Source organism: Falco cherrug, chromosome 2, assembly GCF_023634085.1.
Source record: "Falco cherrug isolate bFalChe1 chromosome 2, bFalChe1.pri, whole genome shotgun sequence".
NCBI lineage: Eukaryota > Metazoa > Chordata > Aves > Falconiformes > Falconidae > Falco > Falco cherrug.
The window spans coordinates 10,089,971-10,113,521 of record NC_073698.1 but is presented as its reverse complement, the minus strand read 5'-3'; the positions used below and the strand labels follow the sequence as shown (position 1 = coordinate 10,113,521).

The 23,551-nt window shown below is 41.4% G+C and overlaps 1 protein-coding gene across 1 annotated transcript in view; it reads left to right on the top strand.

Annotated features, from left to right (window-relative positions):
• Positions 1–23,551, top strand: part of NOX4 (NADPH oxidase 4) — a 117,446-nt gene that overhangs the window by 81,316 nt on the left and 12,579 nt on the right. The window contains exons 14-17 of the mRNA XM_055702820.1: positions 12,485–12,604; positions 16,096–16,204; positions 16,798–16,866; positions 18,892–18,992. Of these exons, the coding sequence (XP_055558795.1) occupies positions 12,485–12,604; positions 16,096–16,204; positions 16,798–16,866; positions 18,892–18,992 (399 nt within the window). The remainder of the gene's footprint in view (positions 1–12,484; positions 12,605–16,095; positions 16,205–16,797; positions 16,867–18,891; positions 18,993–23,551) is intronic.

Below are 23,551 nucleotides of genomic sequence, written 5' to 3'. Positions count from 1 at the left end.
TAAAGAGCATCCCTGGAGCTTAAGAAATCCATTTCTCTCTGCATTGGCTATGGCAGGGATACATGGTCAGATGAACCCCCCTCACTGGACTGACTTTGTTGTTAGTTATGTGGCCCTGCACTCAGATTTTGGCACCGGTGGATAGCATCTGCACTGTGTGGAAATGTTTTGGCAATTAAGGGCCCATTAAATTTGGCTTGTTCCCTTGTTCCATCCTTCTTATGATGTCCAAGGGGAAGATTCATAACTGAAATATTTAACATCTATTAAAAAACAAAAGGGGTGTCTTGATTTTGCTGAGTCTGGGGTCTGTTTTTCTCTGCACTAAAGATCCCTTGGACCGTGAAAGTTCAAGGGAACCGTAAAACTTGTTCACAGAAAAAAGTATATCAAAAGTGCTTCTATATCATGTATAGTTTTATTATCATTGGGGTCACTGGTGGTGAGTTTAACTAAACTGATGAAATCAAATTAACAAGGAAATAACAGGGCTGGTGCCTTTATCCACAGTCATCTTTACCTTTTCTTTCACTTGTTTGTCTTGGCAAGACTTCTCCAATGAGATATGAAGCTATCGGTTGCCCTTTCTTAAACTGTGTATCAGTCAGGTCTCCAGATAAAAGATGTCAGTTGGACAGATGGAAACGGTAAAACAATGGATCTCTTAGAAACACTCCTTTGTGTAATGTTGTCCTTCCTTTCCTTTTATTTGCTTATTAAGTACTGTGATCCATATATTGATGGGGTTTGTGACCACTGTTATATATGTATCTATGGGCCTCATGGGCTTTTCATAAAGTCATTGCTGCAGTGCTCTTCTCTAAGAAATATAAATATTCTTGTCTAAAGGTAGATGCTGTCACATGGTGTCAAACTGACTTGCCAGAGTTTTCCTGAGGAAAGTATGACAAAGAGCAGGTTGGATCCCAGCACAGCACCCAGGCTGCTGCATTCATCCTTCCTCTTTGCGCTCCTTAGAAAGTTCCAAACCCAAGGGGGAAAGTATCTTTTGATTAGGGGTTGAGCACATCCGCAATAGGTGCAGCAGTAATGACAGTAGCAACATGTGGTGGTAGTTTAGCAAATTGTTAATGAATGCAACCATTAGGGAAAAAGTAAATGCAGTTTTCAGAATCTCATAAAGGAACAATTAGGAAGTATTCACCTGTCAGTCCAAGTTTTACTTTACAGTTTGTTTAAATTACAATTGTTAAGGGAACTCTTAAGCAGAAAGAAAGTAAATGGTATGTGGAACACCTAAACCACTGATCACAGCTGATGGATACAGAGTGAGTTCTTAAAAAACATGAGGTTTGCTAGATACACAGAACCTTGAGCACTGGGATTTCATCCATAGTGTGCTGCCTGTGTCCTGGTGTATTTTATTGCAAATATAGGTACCACAGCAGGATAAATTGTAAAAAGTAGACTTGGTATATATATATATATATATATATATATATATATATATATGTATGTATAGTGGATATCTGCTTAATAATATACCTTTCAGTCCTGCGGAACTAAATCCTGCTATCATGGAATTCAGTGGCACTTTTACCATTTGTTTTGTCCTGGAATCAGGTAATTATTTTTTTACCTATAGAGAATTTAGCAAAGTATTTTCTAAATAAGAATACATACTAAAACCAAAAAAAGTCGGTGCTGACCCATGGCAAGCAGCAATCAGTTCTTAAGCAGATGGTTTTAAAAGGGGTGAGGTATCAAATATGCAGCAGTTCATCTTGGGACTTGTTCTTTTCAATATGTCAAATAATGAATGACACGGAAGGCAGTGTAAACACCAGGTTAATCAAATCCTCAGACGATATTGAACCAGAAAGGATTTTATATTTCAGAGTAGATGGAGAGAAATTTCTTAATGATCTGGAAAATTTCAGGAGGTGGATGGAAGAAAAGGAAGATGAGTTGGAATAGGCAGAAATGTGAGTTCACCGAGAGAAATTATCATCATCAAAGAAGAAACAGTGTGTGGGGTGGGGGAAATGTTAGGATCATACTTAGCACTCCGTAACAGCCTTTTCTCTGTGTATATCAGAGTATTAGATATATTAAATGTAGAGTTCCTGGTCTTGTGGAGGGGAGGTCTGAGAAGGTGTTGCTTCCTGCTCTCACCAAAACCAGGAGCATTTCTGAAGGTGTAAGAAGCATTCTGGAAATGACAGTGGATCAGCATGAGGGAGATGGGATTAAAAGGCCTGACTTCTTTTCCTCTCTTAACTGATTAAAACCGGCATTTGAGGTCAGACCTGAGGCACAGTCCTGTGAGCTGCATTTCACAGTGGCAGTGATCAGCTTGGCTGGCGTGGAGCTGCAGGACACTGGTTTTGTGCAAGAAACCTCACAATGCAAGATTTGCTGGATGTCTCTAGAGTGACAAGACCAGTCACACACAGTGGGGTTTCTCTGTTTGGACACTGAGCAACTTCAGGGCGGGCTGGTCAAATGAACTGGTATTGGACCTACAGGAGAAGCTCCTTTGGCTTAGCCCCTGACTGTGTTCCAGATGTATTCTGCTGTGATGTCCAGCCTCTGTTCTCTACAGTGCCTTATAGTCATCTTGCCCTACAGCAGTGTTTCATACCCAGTGGGGTGTCAGCCTCAGGATGTTTGTGAAAAGTAAGGATAGGAAAGGTTACGAGAGGAATTATATATCTGAGTTATTTAAACACCAGTCCCCTCTCTCTGTCTCTCATGAAATCACTTGCTCATCTGTCTTGTGCAGGGTCACCTGTTCTCTAAGCTTCTTAAAACTCATAGAAATGTTAAAATTAAGACTCCTCCTGTTGTCATGGATATTCTTACGGCATATAGAAAGGTAAGAGCTTGAAGCCATTTAAAAATTAGGGGGATGAAAAATTATTTTCAATAACCTAAGAGGGCTGTACAGAGGCATCTTTGTATGTCTAGAGTGGTAGTAATAATGACAGTACCACTTATGAATAATAATGCCATTATATAGAGCCTTGGCAGGACAGAAATTTGAACACTGCAGACAATAATTGGCCGTTCACTGCAAAAAACTGAACTTAAAATAAGAAGTTGGAGCATATTCAGAGAAAAACAATGAAGAGGTCATGATGGTCAGGGCTGCACTGAGCTCACCTACGATGTAATGCAGTATATTCTCTGGTAGCTTGATAAGCTTCTGCCCATGAATCTGTATGCAGACTCAACTATAGGCTTATGATGACATCATGAATTCTTTGTCCAGGGTGGGTGATCTCATCCTTAATCTGCCATTTTACTGCAACTGTGTGTGGTTCACTCTAACGCTCGGCAGGTATTCTTCCTTTCCGTGTCAGCCTTGCCAGTTTTCTATATCCCTTTCCAGATAAGAGACTGTCTGACTAAGGAAATGAACTTGTCTGACCATCACTGAACATCTGGAAGCCATCTGAAGTTGCCTTATCATTATCTTGCAGAACTCCCTCCTCAGGTGTCAGAGCACTATTTAGAGAATTTCTTTCTAGACTTCCTGGTGGTCAAGTCCAAGCAAAGATATTTTACAGCCCCCACCCCCCAAGACCAGCAATTACTTGCTTTATGAAACCTCCCTGAAGGAAACCTACTCCTGTAGGCACATTCACTGGCCTGTGTAGAATGTGAGGCTCATGGAGAGTGTCTTTCCTTAAAGGAAGTGTAGCTGTGAGAGACATTTCCTTACAAAGAGAGTTTTCCAGAGAAAAGATGGGCTTGTGACTGGACTATGTCGTTTTGCTGATCCAGAGCACACCCTAAGACAGAAAAGAGTCAGGAGTGAGGCATGGCAAATGTTTCTCGGAGGTTTATTAAATTTTTGGTAGCATAGTTGTACTTAGGTTTACTATATATTAGGGATGACATTTTATTTTATTGCAGGAATTCATTCCATCTGCAGAATTTGTTGTGAAATTTGTCCTTTTTCTTCTTCTTTTTTTTTTTTTTTTTCCCTCCATCTTACTCTCTTCATTTTGAATTCTTCATCTCTACTTAATCTAGTCCAAAGAGCCTGAGTGGGCTGCCTTTGGAGGGGATCGTGATATGCCTGGCTTTGCCTTCAGATTGATTTGCTGCCAACTTTATCTTCCAGCACTCTCTACAGCTGCTTCTCTCCTCTCCTTTTGTCTCTGCAGATACCTACCTAGGTTTTTAATTTCTGCACTTGTCATCCTTGGGATTTGTCAGTAGGTGCCAATTTTTCTTTCCGCGGCCCTAAGGTGTATTAAAGCTTGACCAGGAAAGTCTACTGGCAGTGTGGATGTCTAGTTAGAGTGGTCTTCTTTTCCCCCCCTGCATACTCTATCAAAAAATGTATTTTGACCTTTGGTATAATAGGCCCCCTGAGTATATTTCTAAGTGCAAAGCAGCTGCCAGGAGTGGAAGACTACTACATCTGCTATATGTACTAACTGTCGGGTTTTCCTGAGCCCTAAACTCCCATGTAGACTTTTCACTTAAACTGAAAATACCCAAACCCTGGCTGAAGGACCTGCATTGGACCCTCCAGTGCTAGTTAATATGTAATAATTAGGGGTGTAAAAAACTTGAATCAGCATCTGAAATCTGCAATCCAGTTGCATCAGTATGCTTTGTTATGCTTCGGGTGCTTCAGGAATCCCATAATACCCTGAGATACTGATGCTGCAGCTATTTCCACTGATGTGGGGACATGGGATGTCCTGTCTTAGTGACTACAATTTACCAAGGGAGGAAGAGGGCTCACTAGTATCAGCGCTGCTTGTGAGAAAGACCCATGCCGTCTGTTAGATGGCAACTCTGAGATGACCACCAAAGTAAGCAGTATAGGCAAGAAAAAGCTTCCTGCAAATAATGAAAGAGGCCAAAGGTCAAATATGAAAGTGGATTGCTCTAAAGTAGAAATACTGTTTGCAGTGAGATGGGCAGTGAATGAGTTGTGGAGAAAAACATGGTGAACCCAGTCAACCTGATTGTGATTGCTGGTCTGCAGCATCTTACTGTTTGATGTAACAACTGAATTTTCAATTCAAGCTGCAGTAGGTGGCGCAGGCATTACAAATACTCTTTATTTTACTTTATTAGCTGAGGCAAAATAGGCAGGAGACAAGTTTACAGAGAGGCAAGGCACTTCACAAAATAGATACTGTTATTGTGAGGAGACAAGTGGAAAATTTGATTTCTTGTTACAGTAAAATTAAATCATGTGTAATCTTTAATCAAAGGTATACATTGTGGAAGCATTTTATAAAAATGACAGTAAAAAGGCTGCCATGGAGAAGAACTAATACAACACTAATTAAGAATATTGACCCAGGAATTTGGTACAGAAAGTAAGTATTCTTTCAGAGAATAAAGTTGTCTGAATACATAATTGTACTTGATTATAGTTCTTATAGTAGTTTTGCAAACCTTTTTAATGAAGTCAGTGAATAATCTAAATTGTTGCTTCTCTCACATGATAGTGAGAAATACGGGTTCTTCATAAATACACTGGGCAATATTTATAGGATTTTATTCAATTCTGAGGAAAACTAACTTGATTTGAGAGATTGCCTTCTAGGAGTCCTGAACGAGGAAGAGCAGTGCTTGTAAGGCTGTCCATCAGTTGTGCAAGTCTGTTTTCTATTGCCTTCCGTGGAAGTTCTGTCTCCAAACTTTTTCAAAATTTTCATTCATAGTTGTGACGTTCTTTTCTCCTCTTCTACCAGCCCCCTCACTCCTCTGTTAGAAGTCCAGCTCCCCATAGGTAGCCGTACAACTGCTGCTGCTGTAGTGTTCCCTCCTACTACAACGGGATCTTCTTTTCCTTGAAAATGCACTGTGTCTCAAAGAAAAACATGGATCTCAGTTCGGGGTTTAGAGAACGAACCTTATCCATGAAAATGCAGTTACGTGCTCTGCTTTTCCACTTTCTTGCCCTTATCATGCCTTCAACATATTTTGTCTTGCTAAGAGTGTTATGGAAATGGAAATTCTTCCATCATCTCTGGGCCCCTGAGTTGAAGAACAGGTGATTTCATTTTGTTTTGCCCAGCCAGGGAGAAATAAATTGAACTGAGATGTTCTAAAACCAATGCATTTTCTAGAATTTTAAAAATAATTATAATTTGGCATGTTTCTATGAGAAGAAGATCTGGTCCTAATTGGTTCTATAGGTTTTTGAGCTATCTACGTTGTTACAGTTGGATGTTTCAGTAACTGATAAAGGAAGCAACTTCTGTAGAAGGAAGGTTCTGCAAGCTCTAGTATATATTTCATTTGAAGTTTAAAGGAAAAACAGTGAATAATCAATTAGAAATTAAACTCAAGCTGTTAAAAAAGGAGAGGATGCCTAATGATATCTGAATTAGAATCATAACACTTTGCAGTCTTGTGCAAAATAGTATATAAAGTTAATTGGACCCGCTGGGTTTTGCAGGCTTACTTGTCTGAGGGGCTGCTGTTTTCTGTAATGAAGCCATCATCCTTCACAATGTCAGGAGAACACATGGGAATCTCTGATCTCACATGCCAGATGTCACATTTTGTTACACTTTTAAACCTTGAAAGCCATTGTAGTTTCGGAAATCCATACAAACGAAGGATGATGTGCTGTGTTTGGTGGTGGTTCTTCGTCTGTTAAAGGCTGTTGGTACTGAATTTCTGTCAATAATCACAAGCCCTCTGGAAAAATATTATTAATTGAGGCTTAAATAATGACATAAAGTGTCGTATGTTGACTTCAAAAGATGAAGCGGTTGTCTTGGTTTCTGCTGCAGAAGATACTTGAAAATCTTTGATAGTATTAAGTGCAGCTTCTTTGAAAAACAAAATCATGTAATTTGTAGCTAGATTTTTACTGAAAACTGTGAATCGAGCCTTGGACTCCAAGGTGGCCTGGAACACTTCTGCAGTCAGTTCTGTTTTCTGCAAGCCTTCCTTCTGCAAGATTCCTTCTGATATAAGGTTCCAAATTGGATGGTTTCCAGTGATTCTTTGCTTACCTGTATTATCTTAGTGCCCTGGAGAAACAGTCACACATCAGGAAGCCATCCCAATATGCACAGTCACACAACAGAGAGACTGTCTTGGCCCAACCAACTTTTACTAGAAGAACAAGAGAAAACAGGTGGATTCAATCAGCAAAATTCAGGGAAACCATGAGAGTGTACTGGGCAGAATATGACTGAGCGAGGGTGAGCCCATCGGCAGCCTAACTACTGTCAACTTCTGGTTCATTGGGTTTTTTTAGATATTAGAGGAAAGAGGAGTCTTGAGAAGGAAATTGAAAGGAGATGATGAAATAGCTCTGCAGATTTTCCTCCCAGGCATGAAGGTCAGTGTGGGAGGAAGATGAAGGCACTTGTTTGAATATTGATCATGTGGGGGTGGAGGCTGGTATTGTGAGTTATCAGAGGGAGGTGATAGCATCTCTCTGGTGCATAAGAGTTACAGCAGAAGAACAGCATAAGGAGACTGTGTCAGCCATCAGACAGCTGGTTCCTTGGAGTTCTTAGGCTGTATCTATCATGGCAGTACTGAGCTGTGGTTTTGGTAGGACAAGTTACAGAGAAGAACAAACATGAGAGGAGGGCTGTTAGTTGATTTTATTGTGATTTTGGAGAACTTTATCCAAAACCTATTGAGGTCAATGACATGGGCTTTTCATAGGTAATCGTGATGGGGATTCAGCTCCAGCTGAAGACATCTAAATGTAGGTGTCTGTGTGTGAGTTAGATGTCAAAGCTCCAGTTATCTCAGTGGATATCTAGGTCTGGATTCAGGTCCCTCAGGCTCAGTGTCCAGTGCCACTTCAGTTCTGCTTGGCCTTCAGCTGCCATTCCAGAGGGATGGATCTCTAAGGTCCTATAGAATTGAATGTCTACGGTCAGTAGACATAGGCTGTAGACACAGGCAATTCATCACACCCTGAATCTCTCTCTAGGCTCTATTAACTGTACTGACTGCATCTTCTGAGTGCATCGGGGGCCTACTCAGTATGCTTACACAAAGATACCTACACATGGGTCTTAGTAACAAACTGAATACTGCTCCAAGGATATAAAATCTCGTGCTGCTGTTGACATTGTTACGAGTCTAGTCACAAACTTCAGTCAGACTAGGACTTCACTTTCTGTGCAAAGATCAGCTTGATCAGCTTGCAAATGCTTATACTTGCTTAAATAAAATTTCCTTCAGACTTTTGAATAAACTCCCCTATCCATCTGTTATTCCACTAATATCCCAGGTAATGACTCACAGTAGCTCCCAAAGAGCCTGGAAAACAATATCAGCATTTACAGTTGGATAGTGAAGTACAATATAAACATTAGACTTTTCTAAGGGCACCTACACCCTGAAGTAGAGCACAGCACTGAGGTCCAAGTCAGACAGAGGTGTGAGCAGGTGTCTCCGTACATCACTATGCAGTTCCTTATGGAAGGTAATAACTTGGATCTCAAAAGCAGTACAACTGCCTGTGTCCCTGAGACAGTGTCCCTTGGTTTAGGGACAGCCCCATGTTAATTGCAGTTGCGTTGCCCAGCGCTGGAACAAATTTTCTTGGTGCTTGCTGGGATATTGCTGTACTGCTGTACTGTGGAACGTGGTTGTGCTTCAAATAGAAAAAAATGTTCACCAGCTATCTGTAAGATGCATTGTAATAATGTGCTCTGTTATTTCTTGTGATATATTCGGTTTGGAGGAGCTTTGTTTCTGTTTATGAGCAAAGAAATTTTGCCGGAATAACAGAGCACTCCTAAGACTGGAAATGAATACATGTGAAAAGAACAACTTGTTATTTGAATAAGTTTGCCTGAAGGGGGAATTTCTGAACTTTCAGTATAATTCCATTCCCTTCCTTCATGATAATTAAATTAAGGCTGGGGGATAGGAGAGCATAGTATGGTGGTGTGATGTATGTGGGGCACAACTAAAGAAACAAAAAGTGATCTTAACCCCCTTGGCTTGTCTGTCTTTTTATTGACCTCTGTGCAATTTCCTTTGCAATAATGAACTGCTTTTATGCAAAACTTTTCAGCACTACCAAATGAAAGGAACTTGTTGACAGGAAGCGAAAGCTGCATGATCTCTGCAAGAGTCCGTGACTGAATCACTGCTCTGTTCATCACCGTGCTCTTTGATATGGCATCAGGAAGTTTCTTTCTTCCACTGACTTGAATAAAAGAAGGATCAATTCTTAAATGACAACTTCCATTAAGACATCAGCCCTACCTTTATTTTAGTTATAAATTATCCCCATAGCAAAACAGGATTAAATACTGTATGTTTATAGCATCCAACAATATCGTCCAGGGAGATCATATTATCCTTGGAATCAGTCTTTTCAGGCAGTCTTGTGGAGTGGGTTAATGCAGTAGCAATATTTCTCCAACTTTTTCCCCATTTCTCTTTCTCACACTTGGAAGTGGTGACTTCTGGCTGTTCTGTGCTGGACCACATGCAGACGCAGCAGGAAGCTCTTGGCTTCTCTGACTGCATTTGCTGTCCAAACAACTGCTCCTCGCTCCCTCGGAGGAAGACACAGTGGGCAGACAGAAATATTTTGAAGGCCAGATGGGGCTAATGGCCCACAAATCAGAGCAATCTGACCAAAATACATACTTAATTGAAGGTTGTTTCTTGAATTTCTGGCATGGAATTATGCACCATGCTTGACTGGTTTGCGGTGACCAGATCTAGTTTTGCATGTTTCAACTCCTGATCATGTCAATGGTATTCAGTGGTGCTCAGACTTTCCAGGAATTGCTTAGTCCCTTCTGAGATCAGACATACATAAATACATACTTCAGACAATCCTCAAGTAGGCTTAAGTGCAATTCTGCTAAGTGGCACCCCTACTATATATGACTATTGCCTCCTCCACTTTGGTAGTTTCTGGAAAATCTGCTTTGCTAGTTTGCTTTTGCTTTGTCTTCTTGTGTTTTTCCCCAAAAATGTCGGCTTTAAGTTTGTATCTCCAAATGAAAGTTAGTGCTGCTTGTGCAGAATGCAAGGAATTTCCCTCAGGCCTGTGCTTATGCCCCTCATACCTTCAGGAGTGATTCTCCAGATTTCACCAGCTAGGCAGGTAACACATGTATAAGAGGTATGCCAGGAATGACAGTGGACTTCTGTTGCTGGTCTTCATTATCCAGTTTTGTTTGTTTTTTTTTTTTCTTTTTGCCCTACACTGATATCCCAAAATCAGATCTGTTGAGGTATACATCTGAGACCCATCACATTTGTGTACTTCTCTCAAAATGTCCTCTGGACCAGATTAATTTCAAAGTAATGACCTGCTTCTCTGGATTTCCTCTGTTGCCTATTTAAATAAGAGATGCTCCTTTACCTCCTCAGTCAAATGACAGTGCAACATTTAGAAAATCTATTAAAGCAGCTGGTTCTGCACTCTGCATCAGAAGTGTTATAATTTCATTAGCGGAAAATACATCCTTGTTAAGCAAATGGGCTATAAAGTGTTGTGTAACAGGAAACATTTAATGGCAAGATACTTAAAGATCTGTTTATATTGTATGCGCCTGTCTGGTTAAGCTTTTCTTGGCCCCATTGTGCAAAAGAATTTATCTGTCCTAAGTAAGGAGTGAATTTATTTTTCTAGCATTCTCATCATGGTGGAACTAGCATACCTGATGTTGAAAAGCTTTGAGATTCTCCAAGAGGACATTTGTAAAATACTGTAGTGACTCCAGAATATAAAGACAGAAATAAGAATAAATGTATCTAGGGTACAGATTGCTTAGTTATGAATATCAGTGATGAATTTTGGTTACTTAGAAACATCTACTGCCAGCACTTCCAATGCCTTATGATGATGGCTGTGGCTGGCCTAGTGTCTTCTCCCTTTCTTTCCAGGTAGGACACCAAGATCCAAGAAAGGCCTTTATAAGACAGGGCATAGTTAAGGATCAGTCTGTTTGCCTCCAGACCCATCAAAAAGTAGGGTACTTAGCTGCTGTTTAGAGAAAACACTGTAGAAGAAGAAGCCTAACATATGAGGCATCAAGATGTCAGCAACAGCAGAGGTATGGAAGAAATTTCCTAGAAGGGATCGTATTTGCCAAAGACACCCAGGCAAGATGTTGTCTTGACTGGTAAGATGCCAAGGGTCAGACCACAAAACTAACACAAGTTGGATCAGACTGAGATCCTAAGTTATGGCTAAGCTCCAGCCCTCAAAAGGAAAGAATCAGATGAGAGTTGGAAGACTTTGTCTGGGAAAAGAGATGTCTCCTCTGCCTTTAATTCTCTGGCTGATGTTGTAAAGAAGCTCATGCTCTTTCATTAGACATAGAGTATGCATAGCTTAGTTGTGTAATAGTACCAGTACGTGTATGTATAAAACTAGTATATGTTGGAGCTTTTTTGTGGACTCGGGCCAAAGGTTGATCTCGGTCAGCCGAGCTGTGAGCAAATACCCAGTCACTGAGCTGCCGAACACAGCGCTGGTCCCACCACACTTCACTTTATTCACCAGTCACCTAAAATTTGGTGATTCAGTGAGGCACTCATGCACAGAATAGACCTTGACTAAATGTACTGCTCAAGTTCTCTTTATAATAGTTTCTAGAAATGAATCTATTACTGAAGTAAGTATGTAGTTGGTATATCTTGGTAGTAGAGATATTAAAGCCCGTAAATTTTGAGCTATCTAGGGATGACATTGGTCAGACTTTGAGAATTGTAGGAAAGATCTGGAGGTCAAACTTCTGAAGGTACCTTAAAGCTCATTTTTAAATTATAGTCAACTGACTTTCCATCAGTATCTGAAATACTCAAAATGGTTTGGAAACGGGACTTAGTCTCCTAAATGATCTTTAAAAACAGGTGGGCAAAACTGTTATAAGAATGAGAGGTGTGAGTCAAAAGAGATCAACTCAGAGATTTTTCTCCCTCTTCAGAACTCCTGTACAACTGGGGTAGATCATATTCCCAAGGATCATACTCCCAAGGAGTAGACAGATGTTGATTTGTTCCTCTTGCACATCACAGGATGGAGATGTGTCACCTCTTATTTATTCCTTGGAGCCTGTTCAAGAGCATTATGAGAAGCCAGGAAAAACAGGGTTTTTTTAATCCTTTGTACAACTCAGCTGTTAATGATGTTCAAGAGAAGAACCTCCTAGTCAGGCGTAGCCAAACTCTTTTTCTCCCTGTGTATGACCCACCAAGTTGTTGCTGTTTCCAATGCAGCACTTCCGTTGCCCTCTAATACCAGACACAAAGGGCAATCATAATTAAGTCACCTCCACTTGTTTGATTAAAAAATAGTTTGTCTAATCATGCAATGTGCCAAGAGATTTTATATAACAGTTTTTCATACCACCTGTACATTGGTTTCTTTCCACATAAAGCTTTCCAGGAAAACGATTTGCACATTCTGCATCCCAAGACTAATAAAAAATTGAAACAAATTATTTGTAGAGTTTTCATTCCAGCTCACTTTTCCTCTCTCTGATTGTAGCAGCTTGCTCTAAAAGTTTTCTTTTTGCTTTTTCTGCAGACTGTATGTGGATGGACCTTTTGGAAGTCCCTTTGAGGAATCCTTGAACTACGAGGTCAGCCTCTGCGTGGCTGGAGGTATTGGAGTTACACCATTCGCATCAGTACTCAACACACTGCTGTGAGTAAACTTAGGCCTTTTAAAGCAATTTCCTCCCAATTTATCATAGCAGTGCATATCAGAAAAACTTTCAGAGTATTTAAAAACTTCCATTGGCACAACATAAGTGAATGATCTGTTGGAAGGAGGTAGGGGACTGGGATGTGCCATGAAGAGCATAAATCATCTCATAGAGGCTTTGTAAACCAAAGAGTTGTGGCAGACTTGTGCTGTTAATGCACCAGAGCTAGGACAGCGTCACTAGCCTTTATATCCTGCCACCAGCCTGGCCTGTGATTAATGTAGTCACAGCCCTTCAGCAGGTCTTGTTCCTCTAGTCCCAGCTTAGATGAGGCTATGGACCGTGATAGTGAGCTTTTCAGAGTCAGGAAGTTGTGACAGTCTTTCTGCTGGAAATGCAGGGCCAGCTCTCCTGGTCTGTCTGTAAATGTGTAAGATTAAGGTTTTAAAGCAAAGAGATCAGCTTGGATTCAGATAGCATTTGGGTGTTTAATTCCATTTGAAAAGTTTATATTGTAGGTATGCTTTTTTTTTCCTTTTCTTGTTTGTTTCTCTCTTTTCCTTCTTCTTTTTTTTTTTTTTTTTTAATTTATTTAAAGCCTTTGCCATTCTATTCAGACCAGACAAACCTTTTACCTCTTGTTTCTCTGGCACACTGGCAAAGAAGTTAACATGGCTCCCACCAAATCTTACACTGTGTGAGATAGGCTTGCTTTTATGATTGCTATTGATGTTTTGTGATTGGTTTGTTGGGGTTTTTTTCTCAAGTATTGAGTAAGAGCTCCAGTCAGGTTAAGCACCTTTGTTTCATAGGCACTGTATAAAGAGCCAACCAAACCAGCAAACCTTTTCTGAAGTGCTTGAAAGGCTAGCTGGCTTTGCAAGGGTTTCACAATGCACAGCTGAAGCGTTTGTTCTAAGACGAACATGCCAATGGCCAACTCTTAACTCAAAGGTGAAGTTAAAGCCTGGAATTTAGATGCTGTGCATGTTCTTCTTTCATTGATCTGGGCTGGACCTGACAGTGCTGTTTCTGAAAATTGTGAGTCCCACCTGTTGCATAGTGCTGCAGCCCTCAAAGACCACCTTGGGCTCCCTCATTTTCTTTTCCTGAGAGTGTATTGATCATCATCTCCAAAAGAGGGTAAATTTTTGCTGAAATCTGGGGCCTTGGTAGGTAAGATGACCATTTTCCTTGTCATGGATTATCCTTGGCAATGTTTAGCAAAAATGACACAAGCCATAATGATGGGCCAGCAGCAGGTAATGAGGTGTTTGCCTCTACCAGTGTGTTATCAGAGGCTGTAGGAACTTGCACAGACATTGCCATAGAGTGTTAGCATATACTTTTGCAATGTCCATTTATCTGGATAAAGCCATAAATTGGCCTCCAAGCAGCCAATCCCCTAACCTGCTTTTGTAGCTGATCTTCCCCTTCTGCACTGTACAATACACAGGGGAAACATTCTGTGAATCTGGGAGAAAGTAACAGTCTTAGCCTGCTTCCCTTTTCAGTATTTAAATATCAACAAAGCTCTGGTTTAGTGGATGATCTGCCTGTTGTCTTTGCCCTGGCTTACAAGCAGGAATTGACAGGTGCGATATGTGCAAACTGCCTTATGATGCCAGCGCTGCGGAGCACCAGGGCCGGTCCTGTTGTGTCAAGGACATGCAGGTCGGGGGGAGATCAGACCCCTGTCAGCATAGTCATTTGTTTCCTGTTGTATGTACACAATTTAAGTCCTGGTCCTGCTCTTCCCTCCACTCAGCTGTTGAACACTATGCCCTATTTTTAAGAAAATATAACTTAATATTAAGGAAGGCTAGTAGCTTTCAGGTAGAAGGGTCTGTAAATAGTGGCTGTTATTATGGACAGTGGTAACGCAGAAACACACAAGTGTTACATGCATGTGGCATGTGGGTTTGGTTGGGAGGGGGGATTGCACCTTTGCTGCATGGTCAGTCCTGTTGGAGATGACCCAAGCATATGCGTCTGAGGTGCTATTTTAAATCTATCCTTGTCTTGTTTCATGAAGTCTTGCAGCCAAGTCTCTTTTCTAGCTGCAATGTTTCATCACCGAGAGTTGTGTTTTGTAACTGAACTACAACACTTCCATACAAAATGCCTTCCATGTTTCTCCTCCTTTGTTCTTTTTATGGTGAAAGGCACTTACTCTCCCTGCTATTGCTCATGGTTATCTTGTCGCATCTGACCAGACTGTGACCCTTCCTAAGGGCTTGTCTTAGTATGAGCAGTCAGAAAAAGATGGAGGGAATTCTGCTCTGCAGGTCAGCAGTTTACAAATAAAGAAGCTGAGATCAAGGCTTGAAAGACACTGTACTCCTCAGTCTTAAAGCACTTTTTTTCTCTCTGTGGGGAGTTTACACGAAAGGTGAGTTCTCAGCCTCTACGTGCTGCTGAGAGTATTTCCATCCTTCTTCTCTGGCTGACAGCGGAGGTTACGAGTAGGGGGAGGGAAGACAGCTGTTGGAGCCATCACCAATTTAGATTTACTAATACTATACCCTTGCTGGATATGCTGACCACACTAGAGTTTGACGTAATGCACAGTGGGTAAGGGGAGGTGTATCATGAAACTTTTCAACTGGGGTTGGGTCCTGGGACTAGCGTTTGAAGTTGTCAGGATATGGCTGGCCTTCTCTATCTGAAAATTATTTCAGAAGGAAACAATCTGCACTGACCATTTCAGTGGTCAGAACAACAGAAACCAACATTGGACAGCTCAGAGGATACTTCCTGGATATTTGTGCTTTATGTGCACTCATTAATCATCAAGATCTTTTTCACCTCTGTTGTCTTTCCCAGTTCATTCCAATCCTTCCTTTGTGCTGTATTTGTGTTTCATTTGAATTAGAAATCTGACACGCGAGTCCTGTTTTTCTAAATGTAATGCCAGAATCTGCCCATGACTACACTTCATCCACCAGCATTTTCTGAGGACTGTAATACATCACACAGTTCCCTAACACAATAGAGCTCTGATTTGATTTGGTCTTCGTGATTTTACTACAGTATTAATTATAATCAACCAGAACTTTTCACATATAAAGGCAGAATTAAGTCCTGACATTATTGCATTTGTCAATATTTTCCTATTACGGGTCACGTCATAAGCCTGATAAATAATTGGCATAATGCACTTAGAATTTGTGCTTTACTTTGAAATAGAAGTTTGACGATGCATGAATCCATATTTGCTGCCCAAATCTTCTGTATAGCTGACAACTTCCTAAAGTGAAAAAAGTATCTGTGAAGGGTGTTAGCTCTGTGCAAGAGATTTAATATTCTCAGGATCATCCTAATAGGCTGCGTTGGTCATTTCAGTGTCTGATGTATCGTAGGGTGAACAACAACTTAGCAGTTAGCTTCTAATGGAAATTCACATTTCCGCAAATATATATAAAGCTTCTTAATTAATGTTTTCTTTTTATATTATAATTTTTAATTTCCCAAACATTTTATTTTCAAGTGATGGCTGGAAATGCTACAAGCTCAGAAGACTCTACTTCATTTGGGTGTGCAGGGACATCGAATCTTTCCGCTGGTTTGCAGATCTGCTGTGTATGTTGCATAACAAGGTAATGGGGTGTTGCTTGAAGGGATACTGACAACTTAATAAATGCAAGGTATGTCCCCACCGTGCAACTGGCATGCTATCGAGAAAGGCAGCTTTGCTCAAAACAAGCAAGCTCCAGCAGTACTTCTGCTTGTGCTACCTGACCCAGACTCCGTTTATTCTTGGAGTTGCGCAAAACGGTTCAAGTATCTGTCACCAGTATTTTACTGCACAGTGTTGCCATGTACCGGTAGTCTGGACACTTATCTGTGAGATTTATGAGATGTAAAAAGAATGTGCAGGCTGGGGGACCTGAGTGTGAGTGGCCTTTAGCCATTTGGCTAGTAGACAGATCAAGAAGGGATGGGGGTTTAAAATTTCAGGTGGATTTTAAGGGCAGTGTAGCTTCCTAAAATAATATTTTGTACACAGCTTGATGTGCAACATCCTGGAGTTCACAAAGGGGTGCTATGCAGGTGTGTCTTCTTCATTCAGAAGGTTACTTCACCGATGCTGAAACCCATATCCCTCAGCACACAGTAGGCACAAGTGAATTTACACCACCATTAAGAGAAGGGATATTATTTCATTAGCTGTTTTTTATCATCCTCCCAGCTTTGGCAGGAGAATCGACCAGACTATATAAATATCCAGCTGTACCTCAGTCAAACAGATGGAATACAGGTATGTGGCTAAACGCTGTTTGTAAACTGAGCTAGACCTTGGAGTAGTAGACGATGCAAACTTGTCAGTCAAAGGCAGAAGGGAATTACTGCAGATGGTAAAAACAGGAAATGAGGCCATAAACTCAACTGATTGATTCATTACTAGGGCAAGAGAGCAAGTCCATCCCCACAGCCTGAAGAGAATGTAGTCTAGTAGCCTTAACTTGATTAGATGTGGGCAGAAATCCATATCTTCCTTTTCTAGGAAAGAGGTCCTTCCAGGCCAGGCCACGGACCAGACAGTTGGCTGTGTTTGATGGGAAATCTGCATCATTTCTGGGCTAAGAGTCAAAACAGAATAGTTCTAGGAGCTTGCAGCTGAAATCTTCTTTTCAAATAAATATTTTGAGAGAAACCGGCTATTTTTAAAACTTTTGGATTTCTTTGCCTCAGATATAGACAAAAGTTACAAATTTCTTGGTGACTGAGACTGGAAATTATACTGAACTGTTGATTGTCATGTATTGCCAAGCCCAAAGCTGGGCTAATTCCCCAACTCTTGGCATCTCCTGTAGCTATTTATGCTTACGATCTTCATTTTACATTATCTAGCACATGAGCCTAGTCCTGATTCTTCACCCTGCTGTGTCTGGAAGCTTTCTATTGACTGCAGCGGACCCAGAACCAAGCCTAACAATTACTACAAAACATCAAATGCAGTGAGAAACTGTTCCCAAAGGATTGTGATCTGCCTGGTATCAGGTAGAGAGAGCATAATATTCACAGCTCTGGTAGGAGCACTATGCCATACTCTAAATGATGTGATAGCTACAGTAGTTACGAAAGCACACCACATATTTAATGACTGGACAACGTATGTTGATTGAAATGAAGTGCTTGAAAATACCAGATTGATGAACCCAGTATGTAACGGTTAGGTTAAAATTTAAACCCAAAGCAGGACTGCATTGCAATGACACAGCAAGACTGTAAAAATAACTCAAAGCAAGTTCCCTAATATTGTGTATCAAGCAGCTACTGAAATTAAGTCAGCTTTGGTTTAAGTCTTTCTTCCATGGCTATTCAACAAAACTGGCATGAACCATAATGCTGCTCGTGATTTTTCAAGGGGAAATTAAACTCAAATCTCCATTGCCCTGCAGCTTCTGTGTCCACTGACGTTAGTCCAAAGTGCTGACTGCTCCCCAAATTAGGGTAGTTTTGCTTCGTGCTCCCTTTGCTCAGCAGTAGCATGCCTGTGTGACAGCAGGGAGCCAAGCCCATCCTTCGGCAGATGCCTCTTGAATATAAAAGGCTAACGGAGGATGAGTTAGCCAGTACTCTGTGCTTGCATTGGTATGAGCAATGTTTCAGGTTATTCAGCGGCAGGGTGGATGTGGGAGCCTAGATAAGATGGAATTTCTGCCTTTCTATCGCATGAGGACAGAACCAAGGAAGGGTAATGCCCTGCAGTGGAAGGGCATTTGACCATATGAAAGTGCTGGTGAGTTAGCATTGCTGGAATGGGTCGGGTTCCATCCAGGGAGCAGTTTTGGCTGCTTTCTGCTGTTACGGCAGCTCAAAACAGCTGGCAAACTACTCTCAGGGAGAAACGTAAGATTTCCCCTGTTACTTTTCCAGACCTAGTCATCCTCTACAAAGTTAAGAAAAGACTTCAGACAGAATTATGATTTTTGCATCAGCAGTGTTTCTTCCAGCTTAGCATTAAAAGCCAATGAGGGAATGAATAATAGAGCGTGGTTATTGTTTTATGGCTTAAGTAAATTGGTTTAAAAGTAATGGGGAGATTAATGAGCAGCTGCATGAGGAGCAATGTATAACGAACACCAAGGAGAGCCATTGAAAAGGCGGTGAGCAGAGGTATTGGTGCATGGAATGGCTGCAGTTTTAATCACAACTCTCTGATAACTTGTGCTTTTACACCTCAGCGATATGCTAAGTCAGCCAATGTCAGAAATGGGAGCCCTGGGTGATATGAGCCAATCTGCAAATCAGGCAGAATGGAATTTTTTGTTTCTTGCAGAAAATAATTGGTGAAAAATATCAAGCTTTAAACTCAAGACTTTTGATTGGACGACCCCGGTGGAAACTCCTGTTTGATGAAATAGCAAAGTGTAACAGGCGGTAAGTACCAGTCCACTTGGAGGATGCCACAGTTCAAAGACTGGGGATATTATCCGTTTCTAGCTACATTTGTACAAAAATATTTTTTGGTTTTATATTAGAGTGTAATGTTAAAGCTACTGATGTTGAAATTAGCTAATGTTTTTCTGTGAGAGAGCCTGTACAAACTAAAACATCTTTTTTACACTTGGAACAGTTCAACTTCTCATGCAACTAGGATGTTCAGTGGCCCAAAAAATAAAAGTAATAGATTTCCATCTCACTGCACAGGGGTTGCATATGTTTTTATCCATGGTAATGTCTTGCTTGCAACATATGCTGGTTTTATATACAAAGTTGCATTTGTTATAACTGTTGACTTCTCCTATAATTTTCATCATTAATATGCTGGTTTAAAACCAAAATGTGTAAGGAACAGTCTGACTGTCCTGTATTGTTTTTATTCAGAGGATACATTCTCTGGAGATTCTTGGCACTTTTTTATTCTTTTTTAAGACCTGGCAATGCCTTTTTACTGTGCTAGGCGGTCATGTTATGGTCTGAAACAAAACAGTTGTAAACCAGAGAAGACATACAATTAGACTATGGAATGTCTTTGTCCAGATCGAGCTTCGTTGGTTGAGTATTACCCCCCCACACTTGTGAGTTTTCTGCCTCACAAGCCGATTTGGTAGAAGGGATTGTGTGAACATTCCCTAATCCGCTTCTGGCAAAGTCAGCGGGGTGCGAGCAAACCACCTTCAGTAGCTGTTGATAGTAATCTGGGTGCACCAGGATGAGAGGCGCTCTCATGTTCACCTCAAGTCCCCTGAAGAACTTTTGGTCCCGTTTCACTTGCAAGCTAAACATCAGTCCATGGCTTATTAACTCTTCCTGTCTGAGTCTGAATATGCTGGGGGACACTGAGCCCTGGCTCTTGAGAAATAATTGAGTGCCAGCATGTATCACTGTTGTCAGTGTAAGCTGCTGACAGTGTATATCTTGGATTCAGGTCCTAGAGAATGTTGTGGACAGGGTCCCTTGCCAGGATGCTACAGAGGAACATCCCTAGTAGGGCTCTCACACTGTGGAAACAAGTACCACTTAGAGAAAAGTTTTGTAGTAAAAAACCATGGGGAAAAAAGGGGAAATAGAGAGATGGGAGAAGCAAGTTGACTCTCTGGCTCAGAGTCCTCTGCATAGAGGGCTGCTGTCCTTTTACACTCCATTCTAATGTATTTTTGTTTAACTGTGTGAATGCAGTTTTAAAAGGTAAAAATGATGAGGTTTCTGCCACTTCCTTGCAAGGCTGTAAGTGCACATAATATAGATGAAGATATTAGTGGTAGTCATACTTGCTTTTTCTTTTGTGCTTTCCATCACTTTACTCCTAATTAGATTTCAAGTACCATTTCCTCTGCATTTTCACATCAGGTCTTTAAATTGTGCCACTATTTCCAAGCAAGGTGTCTTTTATGGTACCTAAATATGTTCTGACTTGATTATTCTGCAGCTTGCTAAGATGTAGGCTTCCTCACCCTTTGTCACCCCTTTATCAGGGTTTACAGATACAGGTCTGTATCTATAGAGGTAGTTACACGTAACATAATGGACAGTAGTGTAACCTGTAACTCAGCTATCCCACAGAAATGCACCTGTTGTAGGTAAATATTTGCCTCATTTCCCTGGATGAGATGGGAACTTCAGTTTTTCTCTATAGTCCAATTCCAAGGACTCCTACTAGGCTTTGTTTGAGTTCTTTCTTCTCCGTAACTTCCAATCTAAATGACCCTGCTGCAATAAGAAGGCAAAAAAACAAATCCAGACAAAGAAAAAAACCCAAAACAGGGCAACCAGGTTGTTTCCAGCATCTGGAGCCAGTGTCCAGGCTTTTGCATGTATTTGCAATCATCCCCTTGAGCTTGTTTATGGGCAGCCAAGCTATGTTCCACGTTTTATCTTGTGATTTTTGTAAAAACTGTGCATAAACAAACATGCAGCTGGCAAACCTCTCATCAGTTCAGCCATCTGATGGGTTTGTGGTTTGTGAATTGTTGCTGTTGTTGCTGTTTGGGTCCCAAATAAACCAAGTACATTTGTTAAGGTCTGAGCTTTGCCAGAGCTTCAGAGCAGAGCCTTACATGGGACAGCACAGCATCAGGTTCCTGAGCTTTCTTCTGGAGGAAGCGGAGCAGCCGCGTGCCATCTACTGTTGATATTTTATACGACACCTGCAGTCACAGCGGTGTGCGTTGGGACGGTTTGTATAATTAATAAAGTACTGCTCTTGGTTTTCCGGGCTGTCTTTTGGGGGATGGAGCAGCAGCCTTGTTCCTGCTCAGTTGTGCCCTGAATGAAAAGCTTACACCATGCCTTGGCTGTCAGGCTTTCTCAGTTTCACTTAGATGAAGTGGACACATGCTTTTTTCCGGATGGAGACCGACCTAGAAAAAGACATGAATATATGTAGGAGAGAAAGGCACTGAGCACCATGATACATTTCTTGTGCAGTCTAAAGGAGAAACGTCTCTCTAGGAATGAATGTGGGATTTGAAACTGGAGCATTTCGAGTCCTGACTCTGTCCTCTCTAGGTAGCAAAGCGTTCACCTCTCCGTCACCTCCCCCTGCTCATAAAATGGATGTAAGAATACGTTCTGACCTACTCATACCATACGAACACAGGAACATAGGAAACAGGAGTTGTTTGCTTAGTGCTCTGAATGAGTAAAATTCTGTATTAATGTTCAGATTACTACAAAGTAATAACATACTATACATATATATATGTATAGTATACACATATATATATGCCTATAACAGTTTTCCTGATTATAAAAATGTTAGTGATATTTATAAAGATTTTCAGACATAGCACTACTAGCTGCCTGTTTGCATCTGAGCAACAAAGCGAGCCATTGATTCAAACAAGTGATACACAATTAAAGCCCATCAGCTCAGGGTAGTAGTATGCTGCTCCACGTAGTAGGTGCTTTCAGCTGCCTGCCCACTTGTGTCACAGGCACTGGGCAGGAGACAAGCAAGACAGGGAGGAAAGTATCTGCAAGCAAGGAAGTGAGGGGTGTAGGTGGGGAAGGACGTGGAGCATCAGCTGTGGGAGGTAAGAGGCACGTGAAGGGATGTCCATAACCGCTGCTGACGGTGGGTGTCCTGGGAAGGAAGGTTGAGAGCTTCTGGCTCACCGCATAGGACAGTGGCTCAGCTGGGTTTCAGGAGACCTTCTTAGCCACAAGTCTCTTGTGTGACCTTAGGCAAATCACTTAACCTTTCTGTGATTCTGTTCACTGGCCAAAAATTTAGTGTACCTTGGAAAGATGTTGCCGGAATGGGAATACATTAACAGTGTGTGCTGCTTAGACATGTGTTGTGGATTAACCCCAGCTGGTAATTAAGTACCACGCAGCCACTCGCTCACTCACCCCTCACCCCGAGGGATGGGGAGGAGACTTGGAAAGGAATGTAAAACTCAGGGGTTACGATAAGAACAATTTAATAATGGAAATAGAATAAAAATGAAAGAACAATAATAACAATGATGACAATAACAGTTACAATGAAAAGGCGAAGGGAAGGAATAAAATCCAGAAGGAACGGAAGGAAGGAGCACATGGTGCAGAACACAACTGCTCACCGCCCACTGACCGATGCCCAGCCAGTCCCTGGGCGATGATCCACCTGCCCTGGCCACCCCCCAGGTATATATACCAGGCATGATCCCCGTGGTATGGAATGCCTCTTTGGCTCGTTCGCGTCAGCTGTCCTTGCTGTGTCCCCTCCCAGTTCCTTGCGCCCCTCCAGCCTTTTTGCTGGTGAAGCCTGAGGAACTGGAAAGTCCCATCAAAGCCAAAACCCAGCCCCGCACTAGCTCCTGGGAATATCATTAACTCCATCCCATCTGAGACCAGGACAATGTGTATGTGCTTTGGAGGGTATATATATGTAATGAAAGGGAGAAAGATGGACAAACTTGCTGAGTTTTATTTATCAGTTGTCTGTACTAATTAAACTAATGAAAAATAAACCCAAAAACATTAATTCTCTCAATTAATTACACAGTAGAAGACAGATTCCTGCTGGCAGCTCATGCACTGTTTTTCTCCACTGTGCATGGATTAGAGAGTTTTCAGAGTCTGCAAGTGCTGAGGAATCTTATTTGAGAGCAACAACCAATAGCAATCTCATTATTTCTGCAAATCCAGGCACCAACACAACACCCCTTGCCATTGAAAGGAGTACTACCAGGACGGGAACGTTGTATAGATACACATAAGGCTGAGCAAAATACAAGTTACGAATGTTTGCCATGGATTGATATGAGAGATGTAAATGAAGGCAACTGAAATCAGTGTTATAAGGTGCCTGCACAAGGACACCGTTGCAGTTACCTGCATAACTTTGTGATGCTTTTTGATGTTTTGACTCCTCAGTTGTACCATGCCAGTGTTGCTGCGCACTGGTATGGCATGGACTGCCACGGTATTTGAGCTGCAGCCTAACATCAGGCGCATACACTTCCATCGAAGTTTTCTTCTTGTACGTATTATTTCCCTTCTCTCACCAA